Source organism: Aedes albopictus, chromosome 1 (genome assembly GCF_035046485.1).
Source record: "Aedes albopictus strain Foshan chromosome 1, AalbF5, whole genome shotgun sequence".
NCBI lineage: Eukaryota > Metazoa > Arthropoda > Insecta > Diptera > Culicidae > Aedes > Aedes albopictus.
In genome coordinates, this window is record NC_085136.1 from 228125930 (window position 1) to 228149461 (window position 23532).

The window sequence follows — 23532 nt, forward strand, 5'->3', positions numbered from 1 at the left end:
CACGAAACGCCACAGGTTCTCGCTCACAACTCAAGTAACATTTTTATTGTCAATTAGTGTTATAGCGGTATTCAGAACCGTTACAAAACCAAATACCTTTTATTTTAGTTTTATGATAGTTCTAAGAACCTTTTTAGTCTAAATGACTAAAAAATGTTACTTGGGCAATAACCTTACCAGAACGTTTCCTTTGTAATGGTTGTTATTGAAGGCTATATTGTTCAAACCATAAGACTTATGGTTGAAATGATGATGTTTTTTTCAGATATTTAACCGAAACATTTGTAACGTGTATTTTGTCATTAATATGTGTAAATTTATCGTTATCTGTCAACTGTCTTCGCCAAATGACAGAGGATTCAGAGGGGCATGACACAAGTTTTCTCCCGTGTAAAGTGTATCTTTCTATCAATTCAAGAGCTGTTTACAGTGAAATGCTACCACAAAAGTTCCTTTCCCACTCCAAGCCATAAAATCCAGCAGATTTCATATTCCAACACCACTCAACAACTGATCGTTTGTTGTGGCCAGAGGAACGATAGCTCGTTTTGACAGCTGACCTAGATACTACCTTTTCTGCCTTTGCCTGCACACAGTCAACAGTGTCCGCCGCAGTGTCCAGCCGAACATCAACGGCGTAAATAATGAGAAACACGCTTCTATCTCTTCCACACTTTCTTCACACAATCGAACCCGTTTTGGGTTGACCGTCCACCGACCATCCCCCATCGTCATCAGGTACCTAGAGCGTGCAGATCAGCAGTGCCACCGAGTGGCAGTAGCTGTGTGTGTGTGAGTGTGGCGATCTTTTGTATGAAGAAGGGAAAGCTTTCCCTCTCAATGGTGACGATGCGATGCCGATCGCATCGCGCACTGATCATCACGCCAAGCGAACGATCAAGGCACTACCGTACGGACACGGAGCTATAACAACAAAAGCCACCCTCTTTCTGGTAGTAGTGGTGGTCGTCGAATAGTGCGCATACCCCGAGCAAAACTCGTCCAAGCATCCCTTCCATTGAGGCTGCCTTAGTAGTAACAGCCTCAGCAGCATTCGAAAACAACAACAACAACAACAGCACTAGCTGCGGCCGTGCAAGGTGAATCCAAGTGGAGTTTATTGACTTTTGCCAACTCCGTCTTGGATCTCTCTCCTGGTGGGGCCCCGTCGCCCGTCGTGTGCATAGTGGCCTAGCGTCAGCATCTACTAACAACTCTGTCGAGAGCTGGGCTATACTAACCACTAACCATACCATACAAACTGCGTCATCAGCTGGCGAGGTAACCAACCACTAAAATCACAGTTCGACGCAGTTCTTTGGCATTCAGGGTTGTATCCGAACGATTTGTTCGGAGTAACCGTAAAGGAAATTGTGGTGTTCTAGTTACTATTTGACTTGATAGTAAACACCACTAGCGTTCATGTTGATTACAACTTCACTTCAATTAGGTATATACACCTTACTGATGACAAACGATTATGTTATTATTACAGTTGTGGTAATAATCATTGGTGGTATGGTATCGGTACCTCGGAAATACATTTTGACAACCTCAATCTTCTTCAAAACTTACTGGATTTAAGTTTTTAGCTTAGAACGTTGGCCTAACTATTCCCCTTACAATCTCCATTTAAATTACTTTCCACTAACAGAATTTAAAAAATGAACGATTTATGATATCATTTAAACTATTCCGGTAATAGTAAAGCGACCCCTGTTACCAATCACCAGGTTTGAACCCTGATTCCGGATTGCTAGCGCGCAGGAAAGGCGTTTTATTTACAGAAACGATCCGTTTTCTAACCAACCAACCACCGAAAATATGAAAACCGAAATCGTTTGGATTGTGAAACCCTCTATAGTTGACTGGCGGACTGACTGGCTGTGGCTCGACGCGCTGATGGAAGGGATGCATTTTTTTTCTTTCGAACTATTTGTTGTTTTTGGGGTTGCGACTGCTGCTGTTGCTGCTGAGCCATAGCTGCGCGTAGTCGCGTACACTATTTTTTGGGGCCATTCGTTGGACCTCTTGGTGGCGTCGTCGTCGCAGTCGTCGTACGAGGGGACCTATTGCATCAGCCGCATCGTTGTTTGTATGCGAGAAGAATCGATAGGACGTATTAAGTTGTTATTGTTGCTGTGCGTCGAATGGGGTAGTTTTGGTTTGGGAAATCCCCCGGTGAGAAGAGAAAGGTTCGGACCATTGGTGGTATGGTAAAGTAATGGTTCTGAGAGCGACGACGGCGAATGACTTTGGATGAATACAGCTGCTGCTGGTATGACAGTGATCACGTATAGAAGTCTTATGTAAGAGAGCTTTGCCTGCATAGTGATGACTCAGTTCGAAATGCAATATGCTTGGATTCAGTCGAGGAAATGGCAGGGATATTTTGAATGATTCATAGGATTTAGGATCCAATGAGACGAGAGTCATGCAACTAGTACATTCTGACTCACTACTCTGATAATTGTGGTCTTAACATTGAGTTAATCTGATTTTTTTTCCATAAGTGCTTTTTCAGCTTTTGCCAAGAAATGCTCCCAGAGTTTTAAAGGAATACCTGAGGGGTTTTCTTTGAGCATTTATCCATGCATGGATTATTTGAGGATTTTTTTTGAGAGCATATAATTGAGTGAATTCTTGGAAGAGTTTTAGGTGTCATTCAGTGAAACGTCGGATGAGTTTCTGGAGAAGTCTTCAAAGAAATTTTTGGAAAAAAAAAATCAGAAGACATATTGGTGAAGTTTCTAGAAGAAACTTCGAAAAATTTATAGAAAAGATGCTCTCAGGAAATTGTAGAAGGATTTTCCCGAGAAATTCTCAAAATAATTTCGGGAAACTTACGCTGAAAGAATCCTCAGAGTTATTTTTTTTTTGGTAAATATCCTGGACGATCTCTCGGACGAATTTCTGGAGGAATCTGCAATGAAATTTCTGAAAGAAACAGGAAAAATATTAGAGACGCTTTTTGAGAAAGCTTCAAAGATATTCGTGAATGGACCCTTTAAGGAATTTGTAAAGGATTTTTTTCTGGAAAATTCCCAGAGAAATTTCCGAAAACTTACGCTAAAACAATTCTCTAATTTGTTTTTGGAAAATTTCCTGGACGATTCCTCAGACGAAATTCTGAAAAAGTTTTCAAATAAATTTTTGAAAAAAATCGTAAGAAATATTGGAGAAGTTGATGCAGGAAGCTACGATGATATTCCTGAAAGGACCCTCTTATAAATTTATAGAGAAATTTCCAGAGTAATTTCTGAAAACTTACGCTGAAGTAATCCTTAGAATTATTTTCAGAAAGCTTCCTGGACGATTCTTTGGAAGAATTGCTGGAGAAATCTTCAAAATAATTTCTGAAAAACTCAGGAAACGTATTGGATACGTTTCTGTAAGAAGCTGATAGGATCCTCTCAGGAATTTGTAGAGGAATTTCTCTTGGAAACTCTCAGAGAAATTTCTGAAAATTTACGCTAACATAATCATCAGTTGCTTTTGGAAAATGTCCAGGACGATTCTTCAAAAAAGTTTCTGGAGTCTTGAACGAAATTTCTGAAAAAAAAACCGGAAAAATATTGGAGATGTTTCTGGAGAAAACTTGGGAATAATTCTTGAAAAGATCCACTCCGGAATTCGTAGAGGAAATTCTCTGAGAAATTTTCAGAGAAATTTATGAAAACTTACGCTGAAGTAATCCTTAGAGTTATTTTTGTAAATTTTATGTATGGTTCTTTAGAAGAATTTCTGGAGGCGTCTGCAAAGAAATTTCTGAAGAAAATGTAGGAAAAATATTGGAGATGTTTCTGGAGGACGCTTCGAAAAAAAAACCCCTGAAAGGATTCCCTCAAGAATTTGTAGAGGAATTTCTCTGAGAAATTTCTGAAAACTTACGCTGACATAGTCCTCAGAGTTAGGGTATTGTACCATTTGGGCAGGTGTACCTATTTTGGGCACTTGCTACTATAACTAACTCAATTCCAAATTGATTGATTTGAATTTTTGTATAGTGTTAGGCACGTACAGTATCTAACTCTATACAAAAATTTAAATCAATCGGTTTGATATTGCCTTAGTTATAGCAGCAAGTGCCCAAAATAGGTACACCTGCCAAAATGGTACAAGGCCCTATTTTTGGAGAATTTCCAAGACGATTCCATGGACGAATTTCTGGAGGAGTCTTCAAAGAAATTTCTGAAAAAGTAGGAGAAATATTGGAGAAGTTTCTGGAGGAAGCTTCGAAGAAATTCCTGATAAAATCCTTTCAGAAATTTGTTGACGAATTTCTCGCAGGAATTCTTAGAAAAATTTATATTTTTTTTTATTTTTTCGGGTTTATGAATTTCAACCTAGAACTTGCGCCGAATTATTCATAAGAGTTATTTTTGGAAAATTTCCTGGACGAATCTTTAGACGAATTTCTGGAATTGAGAACTCTTCCTGAAATTTCTGAAAAAACAGGAATATTGGAGAAGCTACTGGAGCTTCGGAGAAATTTCTGAAAGGATCTTCTTAGGAATTTTTGATAGAGAATTTTCTGAAAACTTACTCTCAGAATATCCAGAAGGAATCTAAGATTTTTTCAAAAAACTATTCTGAAAACTCACTATCAGGAATTCCCAGGGAAATTTCTGGAGATAAGCATTTAAGAAATCAGAAAAAATCTTGGGATATTGGAGAAGTTCCTCGAGAAAGCATCGGAGAAATTCCTGAAAGCATCCTCTTAGAAATCTGTAGAGGAATTTGTCTCGATTCCTTGAAAAAGTTTATGGAGGAATCTTTAACGAAATTTCTGAAAAAAAACGGAAAAATATTGGAGACGTTTTTTGAGAAAACTTGGGAATAATTTTTGAAAAGATCCTCTCAGGAATTTGTAGAGGAATTTCTCTGAGAAATTCCAAGAGATTTTTTTGAAAACTTACACTGAAATAATCCTCAGAGTTATTTTTGGAGAATTTCCAGGACGATTCCACGGACGAATTTCTTAAGGAGTTTTCAAAGAAATGTCTGAAAAAACTGAGGAGTAATATCGGAGAAGTATCTTGAGAAAGCTCTTCGGATCCTCTCAGGAATTTGTAGAGAAAATTTCCGGAGAAATTCTCAGAGAAACATCTGAATTTCTTCCTTCTCTTTGTATTCATGAAAATTTATGAAAAATTTGCCCTAAGTTGGAAGCTAACTCTTTACAAATTTCTGGAAACCTTCGTTGAAATAATCCTAAGATATATTTTTGGAAAACTTCCTGGACGATTCCTCGGATGAATTTCTGGAAGAGTCTTTAACCTTCCGTAACTCGCGCGGTTGGCTACCTGCATCAGCATCACGCTAATGCTGAGTACAAAAAGCGAGATTTTTTCAGCGTGTTGTACAAAATACAACAGCGCGATCGCTCGAGGGTTAAAGAAATTTCTGAAAAAAAAAAGTAGGAGAAATATTGGAGGTATTAAAAGGCCGGCTCCAGAGGCACGTTATCCTCCATTTGGGACATTTGTGCCATTTCCTGAAATTCATGATAGATTCCTTTCAGTAATTTGTTGACGAATTTTTCGGAGGAATTCCTAGAGAAATTTATATATTTTTTTATTTCTTCGGGTTTATGAATTTCAACCTAGAGCTAATTATTCTCAAATTTCTGAAAACTTGTGCCAAGAATTTGTAGGGGAATTTCTCTGAGAAATTTCCAGAGAAATTTTTGAAAATATACGCTGAAATAATCTTCAGAGTTACTTTTGAAAAATTTCCTGGACGATTCCTTAGACGAATTTCTGGAATGGAAGACTCTTCCTGAAATTTCTGTAAATAGCAGGAGAAATATTGGAGAAGTTCCTGGAGGAAGCTTTGGAGAAATTTCTGAAAGGATCCTCTCAGGAATTTTTAAGAAAAATTTCTGAAAACTTACTCTCAGATTATTCAGAAGGAACTAAAAACTATTCTGAACTCCCACTCTTAGGAATGCCCAGGGAAATTTCTGGAGATTTGCATTTAAGAGATCAGAAGAAATTCTTGCAGGAAATTTGGAAGTCCTCGCAAAAATGTCTAGCGGAGTCATCTGAGCAATATCAGATGAAATCCTTGAAAATTTTAGGAGGTCTCCTCTGAAAAAAACATGAATATGAATATGAATGTCTGGCGCAATCCAACAGACGTCACACTCGTCGCTTTCCATCGTTTTGTGATTATTTTTTTTCAAAAAATAAAGTTGCAACTCTTACGTCTAATTTCATGAAAGAATCCTAGCAGGATTCTATTGAGTAGGAAGTGTTCAGAAGAAATTTTGAAGAAATTCTTGAGAAAATTTTGGAGAGAACCTTTTAAAAATTTTGGAAAATTCCTGTCGATGTTCTTTTCAAAAACTCCATGATAAAACTTAGAATAAATTTTAAAATATTTCTATAAAAAATATGGTTGATTTTTTTTCTTGGAAAAATAATGTAAAATATTTTTAGAGAATCCATGATTGAATTGGAAATGAACTGGAGGAATTCTTGAACACGTTCTCTAAGAAATGCATGGAAAAAAATCGTAGGAATACCAGCAGATATCTTAGTAAGAAGTCTTGGGCAAATCATCAGATAAACCTGCGGAAAGTTCTGAGCAAAACTCATGAAGTATTTTTTTGGAAGAAACTCTGAAGAAGTTAAAGTAGGAATTTCAAATAAAATCTCGTTGAGATTTTTAGAAGAAACATAATATTGTTTTAAACTATTTTAGATATACTAGAGTAATCCGCAAATAAATACTCGAATGAAATAAAATAAAAACCGTTAGAACCTAAGTTGGTGTTGGAAAAACTCTTTGAATGAGCCTTTAAGATCACTAAAAAATAGAAGCTTGTATTGACAGTTTCCTAGAGGGATTCATGCAAGATTTGTTTGATAATTTTCCAAAAGATGTTTGTTTATTTTGTTGATGAAAGTGAATTTCTAGAATTTTGGTAAGGGTCTTGAATGATTCGTCAGTGGAACTCTTTTAGAATGTTATGTAATGGTAATTTAGTCAAAATGTAGTTAAAATCAAATCAAAACTTATGCATACTTGAATTGGAAACCTTTTCACTGAAATTCTTATCTGAATCGCATCATAATTCTTAAAATTCATATTCTAAAATTTTCGAAAAATGTTATTTTGATCTTCAAAATTTTGTAACTTTTAAATGTCTTCCAAAGTTTTTTATAATTTGAAATGTCTTAAATGTAACATCACAAACATAAATGTCTTTAGAAGTTCAAATGTCTTGAAAGTGATAACGATATATAGTAGAGTAAACATAGATCCGTGAAGATGAATCTGTTGCATCCAAAGGAACTGTCAACTGTCGAACTGTCAAAACCTGTATCCAACCGAGCGTCACGTTACGATTCCAACAACAATAATGGAGCGCATAAGGCTATCTGACGTTTGATCACGTTTTGGCTCCCGAGATGGATTGGTTTGTTTTCATTCGGAAACGTTTCCGTATGAAAATATTAAACAAAAAATTGCTGTCTTCTGCTGCTGCTTGAGAGAGAAGGGTGATAATCGTTAGATTGCCTTATGACATCATATTCACCATAATCGCACTCTTGAAAAATACGATTCACACGCTTGAAACATTTTACTCAGTAATGTTTGCGTATCTATGTTTACTGTCTATAGTGAAAACAAGTCTTCACATCTGGCATATCTGCGCATCAAGAAGCTTTAACTTACACTTCAGCTAGGCTTGTTTACGTTATGCACGTTTATGCCAAAACATCCGACAAATTTGTTTTTCAATAGGATTTTGGTACAGTCAGAGGTAGTTGAAAAATTGATTTTGTTATGAGAATAAAACGGTATCAAACATCAATGTGTGTCTAATTCTGATCATACAGACGTGTTATCGTGAACTGGATGATAAATAAATGATACGACAAATCATATGGATGATACCAGTTATCATTTTTGGTGTTTCAATAATTGACCGAATTGGTCATTAACCCTAAAAGGGATACCTTCATGGCCTCAGTTTCGTCACCTCACTGAGTGTGTTCCATCAAAGACGAGCTCTGAAAGGCACCTGGGGTCCAATGGACCCCAGGTATCCCTTTTAGGGTTAATTATCGTTACCATTCAAAAGTGAAGTTTTTATCAAACGAAATTTTTCTGGAATCATACATGTTATGATCACTTTATCATCAACATTATGATACAGCAAATAATAAAAAGAAAACGGAAATATTTCATCATATTTGTTTTGTCAAGGGAGAAGAACCACACCCTTGCGAGTTTTACATATCGGTAACTGTCAAAATTGTCTGCCATTATGTAAATTATTGTTTATTTTCACGGTGTTTTCTTACTTATTTTGTTGAATCAGCAAGTTTATTTTCCAAAAAACAAAATCACAATCAAAAGCCCTAATTTTTGTTCATCTCTTCTTTTCTCGTTCACAGGGGAAGCTGACAAAGTGAAAACTCTAATTCGACTACGGGCAGAACTGTCACCGCTCTTCACCGGCAAACGAAATGCATCGAAATACGCGTGGGCGTAAGTATACCATTTCAATACCATATTCAATCACATACCGCATCGCCTTTTCTCAGACACTCAGCTGTTTTTGCTGTTACCCCAAAAAGCTTACCTACGTGACCTACATTCGGATTCCCCCCGACCCCCTAAATTGAATAGTTATAGCCCATCGAAAAAAGAAAAACTGGGTTCTTCCTCGATCAGAATGCTTCCTCCCAACATTTATCGAGAGAGAGACAGGGGTTTCTTCGCACTTTTCGCTTCTCTTTCGTTCGCCCACTTGAAAAGTGGAGCAGTTTCCGGTTAGTTTAGGGTTTTTTCCCACATTCCACATTTGCGGGCCTATTATTCGGCATCGGCGATCGGCTGCGGCTGCTACGCTCTCCACGATCGCCCAATGTTGCGATGGGACGGCTGCGCGATTGTTCCGACCCATAGCCCTAACCTAACTTGTTACACATTAATCATTCCTCCGTTCCTCCATCATTACAAAGCATTTTGATTTGAGCTTTTTCGGTACTTTGTTTCGATCCAACCAAAACTACGATAAAATCCAATCAACCAGAGATGGATTTTCTCGTGGTTAATCACGGCAAAGTGAATGTTGTTCACGTGATCGCCCAGTGCAATCAAAACAAGGAATGGTTTGATGCAGCGAAAAATATTGTGGATTTACCGGCTACTTGTATTCTACCGGTCGCTTCAGTATGGCCTCCAAAGTAGCCGTTTTACAAAAAGAGTAACTTAAAAATGATTTTAAACATTTTTATTGTATGCGCTATTCCTCGTTGCCACTAGCTACTCAGCGACATTCATTTTTTGACAATCAAGTTGATTTTTATATGACAACGGCTACTTTGTAACGGCTACTTAAGTAACCGTTAGAATACAAGTAGTCGGTAAATCCACAATAGAAATCCGTTAGGCAATCAAAAATGTGGCACTTATTTACAATTTTCGACAAAAACACTTTGTCAATAAGTATGTAGGGTCCACGAACATCAATAGGTACTTTATCAATATCAGTGCCACAGAGAAACAGACATCTTTTCTTTTTTTTCTCTTGCCGTTCAAGAAGCTACTAATCATGCCGTTCGAAAACGGCATGATTAGTAGCTGTCAAACCTGACAGCTTCTGTCGTTAAATTTGCCATGGGATAGAAAAAAGCGATTTTTTCATGATGCCTTCAAACACAGAGAATATTACTTAGGCTCAGTGTACCAGTTATGGCTATAGTACCTTAAATTCGCCATAGTTGATTTTAAACCTTTAAAGATGCAAATCAACAAGAAAAAATTATTGAACAGCAGATCACATTCACAAAAGATGATTACAATCATTCAAACTTCACAATTTGCTCAAATTAAAACATTTTCTTTAGCTTTTTGGTATCTTTGCGCCCTATTTCGCCATAATGGCCAGTTATGGCAAAGCCCATAAGGAATGCATGTAAATAGTGCGAAGTGGAACCCGAATTAACAAATGTGCCCATAACTGGTACAGGGTTCCTATCATTGGTACACGCCGTAATAAATACTAAAAGTAGTTTTGGCTCCATTTCTATATTTTTCCTGTAAATTATGAAAACTAATCAATCATTCAACATATTGATGACATTCGTCGGACTTCTTCTTATTTTTGAAGAAATAGTTTTCCTTGGGTAGTGCGATAACTGGTACAGACACCCTATAGGATTACTGTCAAATTTCTCATAAAAAAAACGAAGAACTCAAGCGACAAACCCGCTATTTTACTACCCTCCAGTTCAGCATACAAACAAACAAACCCCGATAAATCAATACCGTTTGGCCACCAGCTCATTTCCAGCAGACCTGCCATCTACCAAAGCAAAAGTTGGTCAAGTCAACTCGAAGCGGCGATTCACTTTCTGCAAACAATAACCTTGTGTTTGTATGCGCCTCGACGCGACTTGCGATAATTTCTGCCCTGCTCCTGCTGGCTGATTGAAAGTGAAATTCGCACTCATTTCGCACCAGCCCAGCCAGTAAATCGTCATCGACGATGTCGACGACGACCAAAGAGCTAACAAAAACAAATTTCGCACATCTTCCTCACCTCCATCTTTTACTCACTTGCTCACTCGCACACTGTGTGATTTCTGGTGGTGAGCTCCTCATCCTCATTGAGACGTCATCGTTTGGCCTCCTTTGATTCGTGTGTCGGAATGAACCTCTTGTGCGACTTTTAAACAGCGCAAAGCTTCTATACTCATCGTATTACGGGAACGTACGAATGCAAATTTTTCAGCAAGAAGCAAAATATGCATCTAAAGTTTGTTTTGCTCTCTCATTGGATTCGCCATCATCGGCGCAACTTTGTCGTAGGTAGCTTTCTCTTTCGCGAAGGAGATTTTCTGTTTTACTGTCGCGCAAAGCAGCAGGCGGTTGAAAGGTGCTAAAAGGTTGACATTCTTTTAGCACAATAATTACGGATGCGGGTACGGACGGACGAACCACCACACCACCATCCTGGTGATGGTTGTCGTCTGTCAGTCGTCTGCTGACATTAGCGGGGAGTGCAAACATTTCATGCTGATTTTTATGATCGCCTCGATACTCGATGTTGACTGGTTGGGAAATTTCGAAAACATAACCTTTTCTTGCAATAAATTGACGCGTTTGTTTATGTTTGACTGTGTAGAGGGCAGTGGAAACTTCTCTCAACTTTCGTCACTGAAGTGGGAGAAAGCGTACTGTTGCACTGGAACATCTTTTTTACTATTGAAAAGTTCTGCACGCAAACCTTCTTTTTTTTTGCTTCGCCGAAATGTGAAACAGGGCATATAGTTACCATCACAAATCCTTCTGGTACGGGTGTACGGGTCAGCCTTTTTGCGAACGAAAAGTGCCGCCATATGGAAGCTATGGTTCTGCTAAGAATAAAAGGATAACATAAGGATGCTCTGGTTACATATGTGGACTTTAAAAAGAATCATCTCAGTTTATTATGTTATATATTGGATCAGCATCTGATTCGTATGCAAAATGTCTTGGATTCAATGATTCAATCTCTGGCCTTTCCCTTTCCTCCACTTCATCCCTCTTCTCTACAATGACTTGTCACTTGACGTAGCAGGCGTTATTCTAGCCTAAGTACAGATCACCAACATCCACGGACTGAAAACGCCTGTTAGTCCAAAACCCACGTATAATGACAGTTCTCCTCTAAGGTATGCAAGATCTCCATTTTTCCACCCATACATAGACAATAGCTATGGAATCCCAATTGAACTTCGTGCATAACTATTTAACACTACAGATGCAATGGAAGATCTAACCAGAGCCGCCACATTATCTGTATTTTTCACACGAAAAGAAATGGCAACCCTTCGTTTATTTTACTATTTCCAAGTGATTTATTAGGATTGTAAGCTCAAAAAATAGTTTCAAAAATATACTATTTTTTTTAGCAAACGAATTTGTTCCATTGCCTTGTATTTTAAAAATAAACGAGGGGAGTCATTTTTTCGTATACAACCCTGCAATATGGCAGCTCTGGATCTAACATACCTAAGAGAACTGGTATCAAACTTAGATCCCAATCAAGCTCAAGTAATCCGAGATTGACTGAAATGGTTGTTAAATGCCGGTCTTTCCTGTCGTTTTTATTTTAAGGACAAACGTCTTAACATCCCGCTTTAACAGTGCATCAAAACTTCAAACGCACAAATCTCAAGAAGCAAACTTCATACAATGAAGTATTTTATTATTCTGTTCTTGCTCACTTGTAATAAGCTTAAAATAAGAAGATCAGGTGCGCTGGTTTTGTTAACGAAGAGATTTGTGCCCTCGAAATCGTGAGTAGGTGCCAAAGTCGGCCATTGTGGCGGCCATTTTGGGACTCTAACAAGTCTGTCCTTAATTCCAGTTCTAACCTAAGTTGAAACTGGATCAGATCATAGTCGCAACCCCAACATGATTCATTTGAGCTACAGTATATATGACGGTAAATAGTTTACACATTTTCTACCGATCCAATTCTAACCCAAATTCAAAAAGAATAACGGTATTGGTCTAGTCTAGTCCAATGAAATCTTTCTGTTATGTCTGGTGTAATCGTAGAAAATGATATAATATCCATTGCTTCCCACGACTTTAAACGACTGTTTCTATGCCAAGAAGACGTTTCCAAAAAAAAGTGCTTGAAAAAAAGCACAAGTTCGTCGAAAATCGAGCAGGGATAAATAAATAAATAAATAAATAACAGGCACGAAGATGCTTAGGGGATGTCCATAAACCACGTGGTCATTTTTTCCTGAACTTTTGACCCCCCCCCCTCCCCCACCGTGGTCTTGCGTGGTTTCAGGCTGACTACACATACACAGTCATTCATTGAAAGAATCCTGGAAAATGATAGAATCGACTACTTCCATCATTTTTCTTGTCATTATTATTGATTGCAGTACATGGAAGATGCATTACAAGCATTAAAGCGGCCAGGCCTACTGTGCAGCGTTTTAAATTCAGCAATGAAGTGGGGACATCTCGTACCAACCGCTCAGTTTATGAGAAAAGCAAAATACGGTGAAAATCAGTGGGGGTGACGAAGCACAGAAGGTTATTGTCACCCCTTGGTCCTTATTGCTTCCTGGGATGGAACACAGGTATTTGATCTGTGTCCTGGCCCTAGTGCCTAGACTAAGCGCCTTTACTCGGCCGCTGAAATGAAACAAAATACTGATTTCTGGGGATGGGGGTGTACCATTACACAAAAATGAATCTCCATCGTTAATAAACGCCAACGCAAAAGATGGAGAAAAATAGTCAAGTAGCTTGTAACGATTTCAACATTGCCTGGAAACTGCAATCTCTCAATATTAGGAAATCCTCCCTAACGCTACAGCGTTATCTGAAAGGCTTCCTGCTGCTTATTCACATACTTAGTAACGAAAGCATGGTCCCCTAAATTGACTTAGTTTGGCCAACCAAGAACTAAGGGATGACATCATTCGTGACGTACTTGGATCCCGTAACATACAGTATTTGAAACACGTGAATATGTTTCTTCAGTCCATTGAGCAAAACATTTGATTTCACACTGTTAAGTCGTTCAGTTAGTTTTGACCAGTACTTATTTTGAATTTCCCATCCCGTTTCCTAAACTCTCCCTCTGTATCTTTCCCGTATTGTAATTAAAAAAATATTGTAATAAATATAAAACATGAAGCACGGCTCCGTGATGGTGCTAATTGTCGCCGAATGAGCCAATTAGGTTAAGTTTGTAGTCGATAATTTTGTTTAATAAAAAAAACTAAGGGATGACAGTGTGTGTGTGTGTGTTGAGGTGGTCTTTAGCACTATTCTAAAGCCTTTTGATGCATTCAGCCTTTTGAAGTTTCAGCATTTCGTGTTTGAACCTTTTGTTATTTCAGCCTTTCGTGATTCAGCCTTTTGTACGTAAACCATAAAAATAGCAGTGGAAGCCGATTTCTATTCAAAACAGCAAAGTTTGACATGCTGTAACTTTGTTTTCCCATAACCGATTGAGATGAAAATGTGACAACGAACTACAAATTTGCTGAATATTGTCATAATAAAATTTTGAAATTTTCGAAGCACGTGGAAAACGTGGAATCGTTATTAGGCCAAATTGATCATTTAGGCTATAAGGCCTAATGACCTATTCAGGCTAATGACCTATTCGGCTTAATGACACATTCGGCCAAATGACCTGTTAGACCTAATAATTTATTCGGCCTAATGACATATCCGGCATAACGATCTATATAGGTCAAAAGCTATTCGGCGCAATGCCATATTCACCTTAATGATATATTCGGCTTAATAGCCTATTCGACTGAACCACCTTTAATCCACAATAACTATTTTAACCTGATCATTCATTCGGCCTAATGACCTGCTCGACTGAATCACCTTTAAGTCATAACAATAAATTCGACCCGATTACCCAATGAGATTCTAATAAACGAGTGGAAGATTCGTGTAATGCAAAACATGTCACTACCAGGCTTGATAATCCTCCTTGAAATCAAAAGAGTTTTGCAACATGCTCTAGAGCGGTGTTTTGCTTTTGCCTCGTCGCGAGGGAGCGAACGAACCCCAAACAGAAAGGCAATGAAAACTGAGCGAGGAAGAGGGGAAAGAAAAAAGAGCCGATGATTATTTCGGGTTTTAGAGTGCGATTTTCGCCTCGAGAGTCTTTCTTTGTATGAGAGTGGAACTCGCGAGAGCTTTTTGAGTGTGAGTGGACGTGAGAAACACAACAAGAAATTATGAGTGTTGGACGAACTCCTCGCTGCGCGGCAAGCTCGCGCTCGCTGCTGTTGAGGATTTGCGTTGTGATTTCTGAGTTTTATTTTCACTCCTCAGAAAATCGCCGAAATCGCTTCCTCATTTTCTCGCGAGGGAGTTTCTGTCAAGCCTGGTCACTACTATGCAAAGCGAGCTCCCATAAGAACAAATGCGTGTCAAATAGTAATGTCACTATTTGTGTTTACATTTTTCTCTCGTTGCTGATACATAACCATCTCTCCTACTTCATCCCCACCTGTAATATACTCTCAGGATTTTCTCTATGGATTCCTCCAGAATACCCCTACCGGTTCTTCCAGGGAGTTCTCTAGGTATCCAAGTATTTTTTTCTAGGATATTTTCTTTGGATTCCTCCAGGCATTCTTGATGGGAAAGTCCAGTATAGTTTCCTTCAGCAATTCCTCCTAAAACTTCTGCTGAAGATGATTAACCTGGGCTTGTTAGGGGAATACCTGTAAGTAAAAAAAAAATTCCTTCTGCTGAAATTTATTCAATGATAAATCCTACAATCCTTCTAATAATTCCTTCAGAGATTTTCCTTAAGATTCTTTCAATCCCTCTAGGGATTTCTCTTGATATTCTTGTTGGATTTTTTCCGAGTAATCTTCCTAGGATACTTGCATAAATGCCTCTGGTGATTCTTCTAGGGAATTTTCCAGAGACTAGTAGGTATTACTAGAGAAATCTCTTGTGAAATAAGGAATGCTTGGAGGAATCCTAAAAATTTTTCTTTGAGTATGTACCAAGAGGAACACATAGATCCCTAAAAGAATCGGTAGAGGTATTCTGGAGAAATCCATGGAAGAGTTCCCTGAAGGAATCGTAGGCAATCAATTTTTGCAGGTAGGCCGAAACGAGTTTTTGGAGGAATCCCTTGATAAATTTCTCGAAAAATCCCAAACCAAAATCTCTAAAGGAATTTCTGGCGGAATCGCTAGAGAAACTTCTGGAAGAATCACAGAAAGATTCTCTAGAATAACCTCACAAAGAATTCCTGAAAAAAATCAAATAGAAATCTCTAGATAAATCCCTAGGAGAATTCCGGGAGGTACAATAGTATAAATTTCTAAAAAAAAATCCTAGGAAGGATTTCCGAAGGAATCTCTGCAAGAATTTCTAGTGAAACTTCATTAGGAATGCCTGGAAAATCCCAAGAGAAGTTTATTGAAGAAATATCGGGAGAAATCCATAAAGGAATACCTAAAGAATTCACTGGAAGAATCGATAGAGGTATTCCTTGAGAAATACATGGATAAGTTTTTGAAGAAATACCAGGAGGAAGTATTTTGGATGACACAAAACAGTTCAGAATGATGTATCTTGAAAAACCATGATGCTGTTTCGTTCACATTCGAAAAATGGAACCCGAAACCGCTAGAATCAATTCTCGGTAATCAGTTTGTCGGTTCCAAAATGGCCAGAAGTGTTCCATACAACGCAAAACTAACACATAATGATATGGTGTATTTTGAAAACCACGGTATTTGAAATGCCACATGTGAGTATTGAACCACTTCCAAAACTTTGCCCCGGAACTGGATTACGGAAAATCGGCAAACCGATTCCAAAATGGCCAAATGTATTCCAAGCATCGTGATAATATGCTAAAACTTTCAAAATCATAAAGTTTGATATGTCGCATGATATTGTTTATTCATCTTACATATTTAGAAAAATGGACCTCGGGACCACCGGAACCGATTCCCGTGAATTCCCCTAATAGGTTCCAAAATGGCCAGAAGCAGGTGGCCATTCCAAAAATTCCTAGAAAATCCCAAAACTAGAAGGATATCTTTATCTTTATCTTTATTTGGAGCAGAGAAAAGCCCGTTTGAGTAGAACAACATGTAGTCCTTTCTCAAATGGGCGCAAACCCTCCTCTTCTTTTCGTACCAACAGAATAATACATGGATTCCCAATGATACCGGAAACCGGGGTCAAATTGATCTCCGGGTCGAAATTGATCAGACGTTTTTCCGTTAGATAAGGTATGTTTTAAATGGTTTTCTAGCATTTATCGTTTAGTATAGGATTCTTACATCACGATACTTGGAAGGAAACTATGTAAAGTTTGTTTAATCTACCTGAAAAACGTCTGATCAATTTCGACCCGGAGATCAATTTGACCCCGGTTTACGGTACAATTGTTGCTTAAATCTAACATTACAGAAAGCTTATAATTACTTACACTATCCTAACTATCGAAACTAGAGGCCGATTTTAAGGCGAAGGGGAGGCAAGTATATGGTAGTATTTTTTTCGGAGAGTATCCCGAGAGAGATGAAAATCGAACTCGGAAAAGCAGCGATTAAAGGTGCGACACATTGCCAGGAACGGTTCGTTATGCCCATAATTTTTACGAGCACTTCGAAGAAAAAGAAAAGAATTATTCCGAAGTCGACGGTATGGAATATTCAAAGGCAACTGCGAAAGTAACGGAGGGCAATCAATTCTTGATTGTAGAAGATCCGAAATAAACAGTAATTTTGAAACTTCGCGCCGTACATGGAGGAGTTCTAACCCAATAAGTCTACAACGATCTTCGTAGTTTTGTGAGTTTTGAGAGTCGCTCCACGGGAGATGACGTAATGCGAAGAGCACAAATTTTCGTTGAATCGACTCGAGACGACAAATACTATTTTGGTAGTACGGTGCCCAAACAACTGCTAAATATTCTATAACTAACCTAACTAATGAGCAATAAAGAGATTTTAGACACTGTACATTTTTAAAACTTTTAGCCACGCGGAAGATGAAGCCTAACATCTTGGAAGCTTTAGAGGTAACGTATGCGACCTGATCCTTAAGAGTGAACTTGGAATCTTATAATACACCTAAGTCTTTGACTACGATGTCTCGCTTGAGAATGGTAGATCCGATCCTGTAGTCGAAGAGAAACGCTGAGCGTTTACGGGAAAAGGATATCACGGAGCATTTAGAGGTGTTGAGATCCATACGATTCTTATTACACCATTTTACGAACACATCAAGCTGGGATTGCAAGAATGAAGCATCATGGTTGCTATTGACAATCCAGTATAGTTTGAAATCATCCGCGAATGAGAGCTTGAGTGGTTTGAGTTGCATATTCATATGCGCTTATTATGTCAAAAGTTGGTTAAAAAATATTGAAAAACAAAAAAAAAATATATATATATATATATATATATATATATATATATATATATATATATATATATATATATATTCGAAAAAAAACCGACATTAATTCTGAAAAAAATCCGGTGAGAATTGGAAGCCAAGGAAGAAATGCGACTTCTCACAATTGCAAAAATAAATAATATTGAAATTTTAACGGCATTCATAGTGGAATATCATAAATATGTTCTGTTCTGTTTGATCACTTAGAATTCTGATACCTCTAGCAGCAGCCCAAGAAACATTTTTTTTGTGGAACATCTAACGAAATTCTTGAAGAATTGCGTTCTGGGCTGAATATTTGGGGAAATTGCTATTAAAATATGAAGAGAAAGTAAAACAGTGGATATCATAGCGATTTTCCGATAGAAATTTTGGTAATTTTCCTTAACTGTAATTTCTGCAGAAATTTCGGATGTGAATCCCCCTATTGAGACTTTCAGAAAGTACTACTGGGGGAATCTCTGGAAGAGTAGCTTGAAGAATCCCTGTTTTTTAGGTATTCTCAGGGCAACTGTAGGAAACCGTTTAAAGTCGGTTTAATGTTGTAAGCACTTATGGAAAAAATTTGAACACAGCTTATGTAAAGCTTCATGAAGATCTTGGTTTTCTTAGAGATTATATTGGTAGATAACTATAGAATGTATTGATGTGGTACCTAAAAATATGTGAAGAAAAATTTGAAATATTTGGAAGGTATTTATGAAGGAATGGTTGAAAGTTTTTGGATACACTTTTGTTCCAAAAAATCTCAAACTTAGCTAAAAATGTCTCCAAAATGTTTCCATCGACTGAATAAATATTCATATGAAACTTTTATGCAATTCAGCAAACAGTTCTTGATAAATTTTAGAAATATTTCCACATCATAAGGCTTCTTTGAAGTTCATTTCATGGAGTTCATTTAAAATTTTAATTTTTATTTTTCATACCCAATTTCTTACAGATATTTTCCAAAAAAAAATGAGAAATAAGCCTTAGCGCCGTAAATTTCAATAAAACTTTCATGTGGATTCTGTTAAATTACCCTTGTTTTAGAAAAGATTTATCAGATTGTAGTGTAATGAGTACGAGTAGTGACTCGGTAGTGAAGAGTGAGGTAGTGAGTAGTGAAGAGGCACAAAATGAAAGAAGTAATAAACAGATTTGGTGTAACCAAGTTTATAAATAAAAGTTAACTTATTTCTAAAGTGATGGGACTGATATACGAGTACTTTCAATTACTCAAATTACTGTTCAATGTTTAAAAGCACTTCAAACAAACCATTGATCACAATGACCAAAACCCAGACATGATTTCAATACTCCAAATTTGAGTTTTATCTTAGAAGTTTTGCTTTCGGATTTTCCTTCTAATGAATATCTGCTTTCTTTTCTCCCGCAGGGTCGTCGAACGAGAACTCAGTGTGCCTTTACCGATTTCAAAAATTATCAAAAAATGGAACAATCTCCTGCAAGAGTACAAGGTAAGTCGTTGATCGGTGGCATAACGGTGATAACCGTTGTTTTTTTTACATTAGTTATAAGGCGGTTACAAATATTTATTTCACTTTTTGTCCCACCACTCTTTGACGGGTCGAGGGGGGGGGATAAAAATAATAAAGCATTTAATCTAAAAATATTAAAAACTCATCGGATTTGTTAAAGAATTTTTACAAAAGCCCGATATTTTGTTAAATATTTTTTTATCTGCCCCCTCAAAATGCAAAATCCAGCCAAAAATTTTTGAAGGGGGGGGGGGAGACAAAAAGTCAAAATTAAATTTGTATCAGCCTAAGTGGCTCCCAGACAATTATCCAATATATTGATGGTTGGACGAAACTCATCAATATATTGTTGCCGCACGGAGGTGACACAATACATTGATGCAAATATTGAGAGAATTCAGAAGCGAGTATCAATACTTCATCGATATCATCAGATACCATCAATACCTTTTGTAGGAATTTTCAGCAGTCCCCAGACGAAATCAATATATTGATGGTTTGACGAACAATATCAATATGTTGATGCCGTGTGAAGACGACACCAGTATATTGATGCAAACACTGAGGAAAACAGAACAGTTTATTCTCGCGTTTCAATATCTCCCAATAAATCGGCAATATTTCGAAAGACAAAATGTCGAAAAATTAAAAGTTTGGAGCAGGTTGCACACGACCATCAATATCAGTACTTTTAGTAGGAATTTTCTTCAAACCTTCAGGTTTTTTCAAAAAATGTATTGGAAAAAAACATGAGTTTGACGAAAATTCTTACAAAAAGAACTGATATTGATGAAGTATTGACGCTCGTGTGGGATCCGCTTAAAATAAGTAGCTTGGCGAGAAATCAATTTTCTTGGATGAAAGGCATTCGATTTTTGTTATATCTTCTAACGAATTTGACGGAGAAACTCCATGAATAAATTAGTGCATATTGTTTTGACCAAGATGCAATTTGAAATGTGCTACATGTTAATGCTAAATAAGACCCTGTACCCTGTACCCACCAACGGAACAGCGGAATTTTTAATATAAAGTCGTCCATTGCGACAGAAACTGGTGGGCTGCCACAAGTATCATTGTTGCCAGTTATTACGCCCCTATTGCAGCAGCAGAAAGGTCCAAAGTTTTCCCTTTTTCCCACTCATTCAAGAAAAATTCCTCATGTTACTTCTACCTATCGCGCGCAGCGCATGATAGTTGATCTCGACGTTTTGGCGGGCTTTCATCCGCGGACGTTCGTCGCTTCATTAGACGCCGCCACAGTGAAATTCTCTCATCCCGCATTGGCAACGGTATTAAATTAAAAATTTAATTTTCTTCATCAGAGCTTCCGAAGAAACACCAGGGCCCGACTTCCACCAGTTCATTGTTGTGTTGTACGTTGTACTGTACTGCGCTATCATTGCATTGGGGTGCGAAAAGGCAATTTTCCACTTTTCCGTCCGACCACACAATTCAGTTCTTTTGAATGCATTGGATGGTATGGTCGTCTCTATTGTGAGTCTGTTTCTAATCTCGCGCGCGCGCTCGCGCGGCTGAATGTGCTGATGATGGACGACGACTCATCAGAAGACAGCTGCTATTGCTGCCAAGGCATATGAATTCACATTTTTATGGTGCTCGCGTGGATCTTTATTGGAAAATTTATCAGCAAATGAGATTTAATGAGACTGGCTTCCTTCGTTCGTTCGCGGAGTCCGACAGAGAAAAGAAAAAGTTTCACTTTTCTTTCGATCGGTCTTCAGCGCGCTGCGAATGTGTCTCTACTACTGCTAATGTGATGAAATGAGCGAAGAATCTTTTTCCGACGCCGCGCCACATACGGTGATGCCTCACCGGATGAGATTCATTGCAAAAGATGAGCGTAGGGAAATTAGAAAATTGGCTGCCAATTATTGCGCGATTGATCTCAAACATCAGTCATAATGGAGTCATGTGGAGCTATTAAGCTCATATCTTGGGTCATTGCTGAGGTAGTTTCTGACATGGGTACAAACGTTTTGACGTGTGAAATGTGGGATGACGCTCTATACGTCATTTCACGAGCGCTAATTGCCGCAATAATTTGACTCATTTTCTGGTAGAGATCAGTCGATCTGACGTTTGACTTGGGTCGTTCGACAGCTGATCGATAAGATTGGTCATCAATCCCCTCGATTAACTGTTAAACGACGCAAGGCAGATGTCAGATTGTTTGATCCCTACCAGAAAGTGAGCAAACTTTTGGCGGCTATTATAGCTCGTAAACTGCTGGCAAACTTTTGACGGTAAAACAGTGACAAACAGGGCTTAACAACAATAACATTACGCAAGTTGATCTTTGCTTTTCGTTAAACATAGCGAGACTAATATTTGAACAATAAAATTGGATCATTTCGCCTTTATCCAGCATTTTACGAGCGCTATTGGCCGCTAAAATTTCACTCACTTTCTGGTAGGGATCATCTGATGTGACGTTTAGCTTGTGCCGTTTGACAGCTGATCGATAAGATTGATAATCAATCTCATCGATCAACTGCGAAACGAGACAAGCTAGACGTCAGATCGTGTGATCCTAATAATCCTACTAATTTCACGCAATTGGGTTTTTAAATTTTGAAAAATGTATTGATTTTTTGGTTTTAAACGAAAGAGCACCTTTTTCTGAGCCACTATGATTTTTTTCAGATTTTTATAACTTTGTTTTGGTACCTAAAAACAATTTCAAAGAGATTTTCTGAAATCGCCTTTTGACAGCTGGGCAACTGTTTGACAGCTCCGTCCAGTACAAACTACGACGAGGGGTGATTCGGCAAAACGCTCCCATACAAACTTTAAATTGATTTTTAAATAGGTTCCCGGACTCCAAAATTCATGAAAATTTGGATTTCGGCTCAGTTTGACATGCAGATTCAGAATATCGAATTATCTCAACACCGTTAAAGAAGCCAATTCTTCCGCCTCATATCTCTTCTTTAATTACCTCTAATCGATCCAGTTAGAACTAATCCTGTTATAAGTACGAATTATTGCTCCTATCCGATGGTTAATCTCTAGCACACAGCATACCAATAAACAGAACACGGTGAAACATTACTTCTTTTGCTAACGGCTTCCTTGCAAATCGAAGCCCGTTCAGCTGTTGTTAATTAGGCCGCTGCTGGCTGGCTGCCTGGCTGGAATCAGCATTGCCTTCGCAGCCTAATCTCTCACGCACTGACTGGCTAGTTTGTTTGGCTGGCTGACCGACCACTTTACTGACTGGAGGAAGAACGGTTTTTTTTTTCTTCCTAGACTGGCTTCGCCTTTCTCACGCGATTTGTTGTTAGGCTTGTACTTACCTACCGTCTGTTGTTGCTGAAAAACGATAACCGGATGATAAAGGCAAACATCAGCATTTGGGTTCAGGTTAAATTCTTCGGGTATGATTTGCTGTTAGATTCTGATCTGAAAGGAATAACGACATTATAATCGACAAAGTTAAGTTAATTTCCCAAAGATAAATGGAGGAACTCTTCAAAGAATCATTGGATAAACTCCTGAATAAAACATTTTCTGATTAAATCCTTGCATGAGTTTCAAAAAATCCTTGAAAGTAATTAAGAAATTATTTTTTAGAGAAATGCTCAAAGACATTTTTGGAGGAAGTTGTGCAGGATTCCTTGAAAAGTTTTCTGAAAAATACAATGGGGAAAAAAACTTAAAACCATATGCGTGGAAAGTTTTTTTCCACCATTTATGATCCTCTATCACCTCTTAAAAAGTTTGAATCCACAAACCTAACGCCCTGTATAGTCTGAACCTATTTGCTTACTAACGTTCATAAGGTTATCAAAAAAAAGCCGCGCTTTGCTGTGTCGCATGCATGGGTTTGGTTCAATTTTATATTTAGCCGCTTTCAGAGAGACACCCGGAACTGGTTCCGGCACTAAAGGGTGATACGGTCAAAATTTGGTCACACATTTTTTTTCATAACTTTAGACTGCGTACACCAAAACAGCTGATTTTTGTACCAGTAATGCTACATTATATGTAGCTAATACCATAAAATTTTCATCAAAATCGATTAAGTATTGGTTGATATATAGATAAAACCATCGACTTACCTTTTTAAAATTTTGTACAA

The 23532-nt window shown here is 37.9% G+C and overlaps 1 protein-coding gene across 4 annotated transcripts in view; it reads left to right on the forward strand.

Moving 5' to 3' along the window:
* The window catches only part of LOC109430557 (probable serine/threonine-protein kinase DDB_G0267686), a 235217-nt gene that overhangs the window by 134124 nt on the left and 77561 nt on the right, over positions 1-23532 (forward strand). For all 4 annotated transcript variants that reach the window (XM_062846369.1, XM_029857919.2, XM_029857920.2 and 1 more), the window contains exons 3-4: positions 8412-8505; positions 19325-19406. In XM_062846369.1, coding sequence (XP_062702353.1) covers positions 8412-8505; positions 19325-19406 — 176 coding nt within the window. The remainder of the gene's footprint in view (positions 1-8411; positions 8506-19324; positions 19407-23532) is intronic.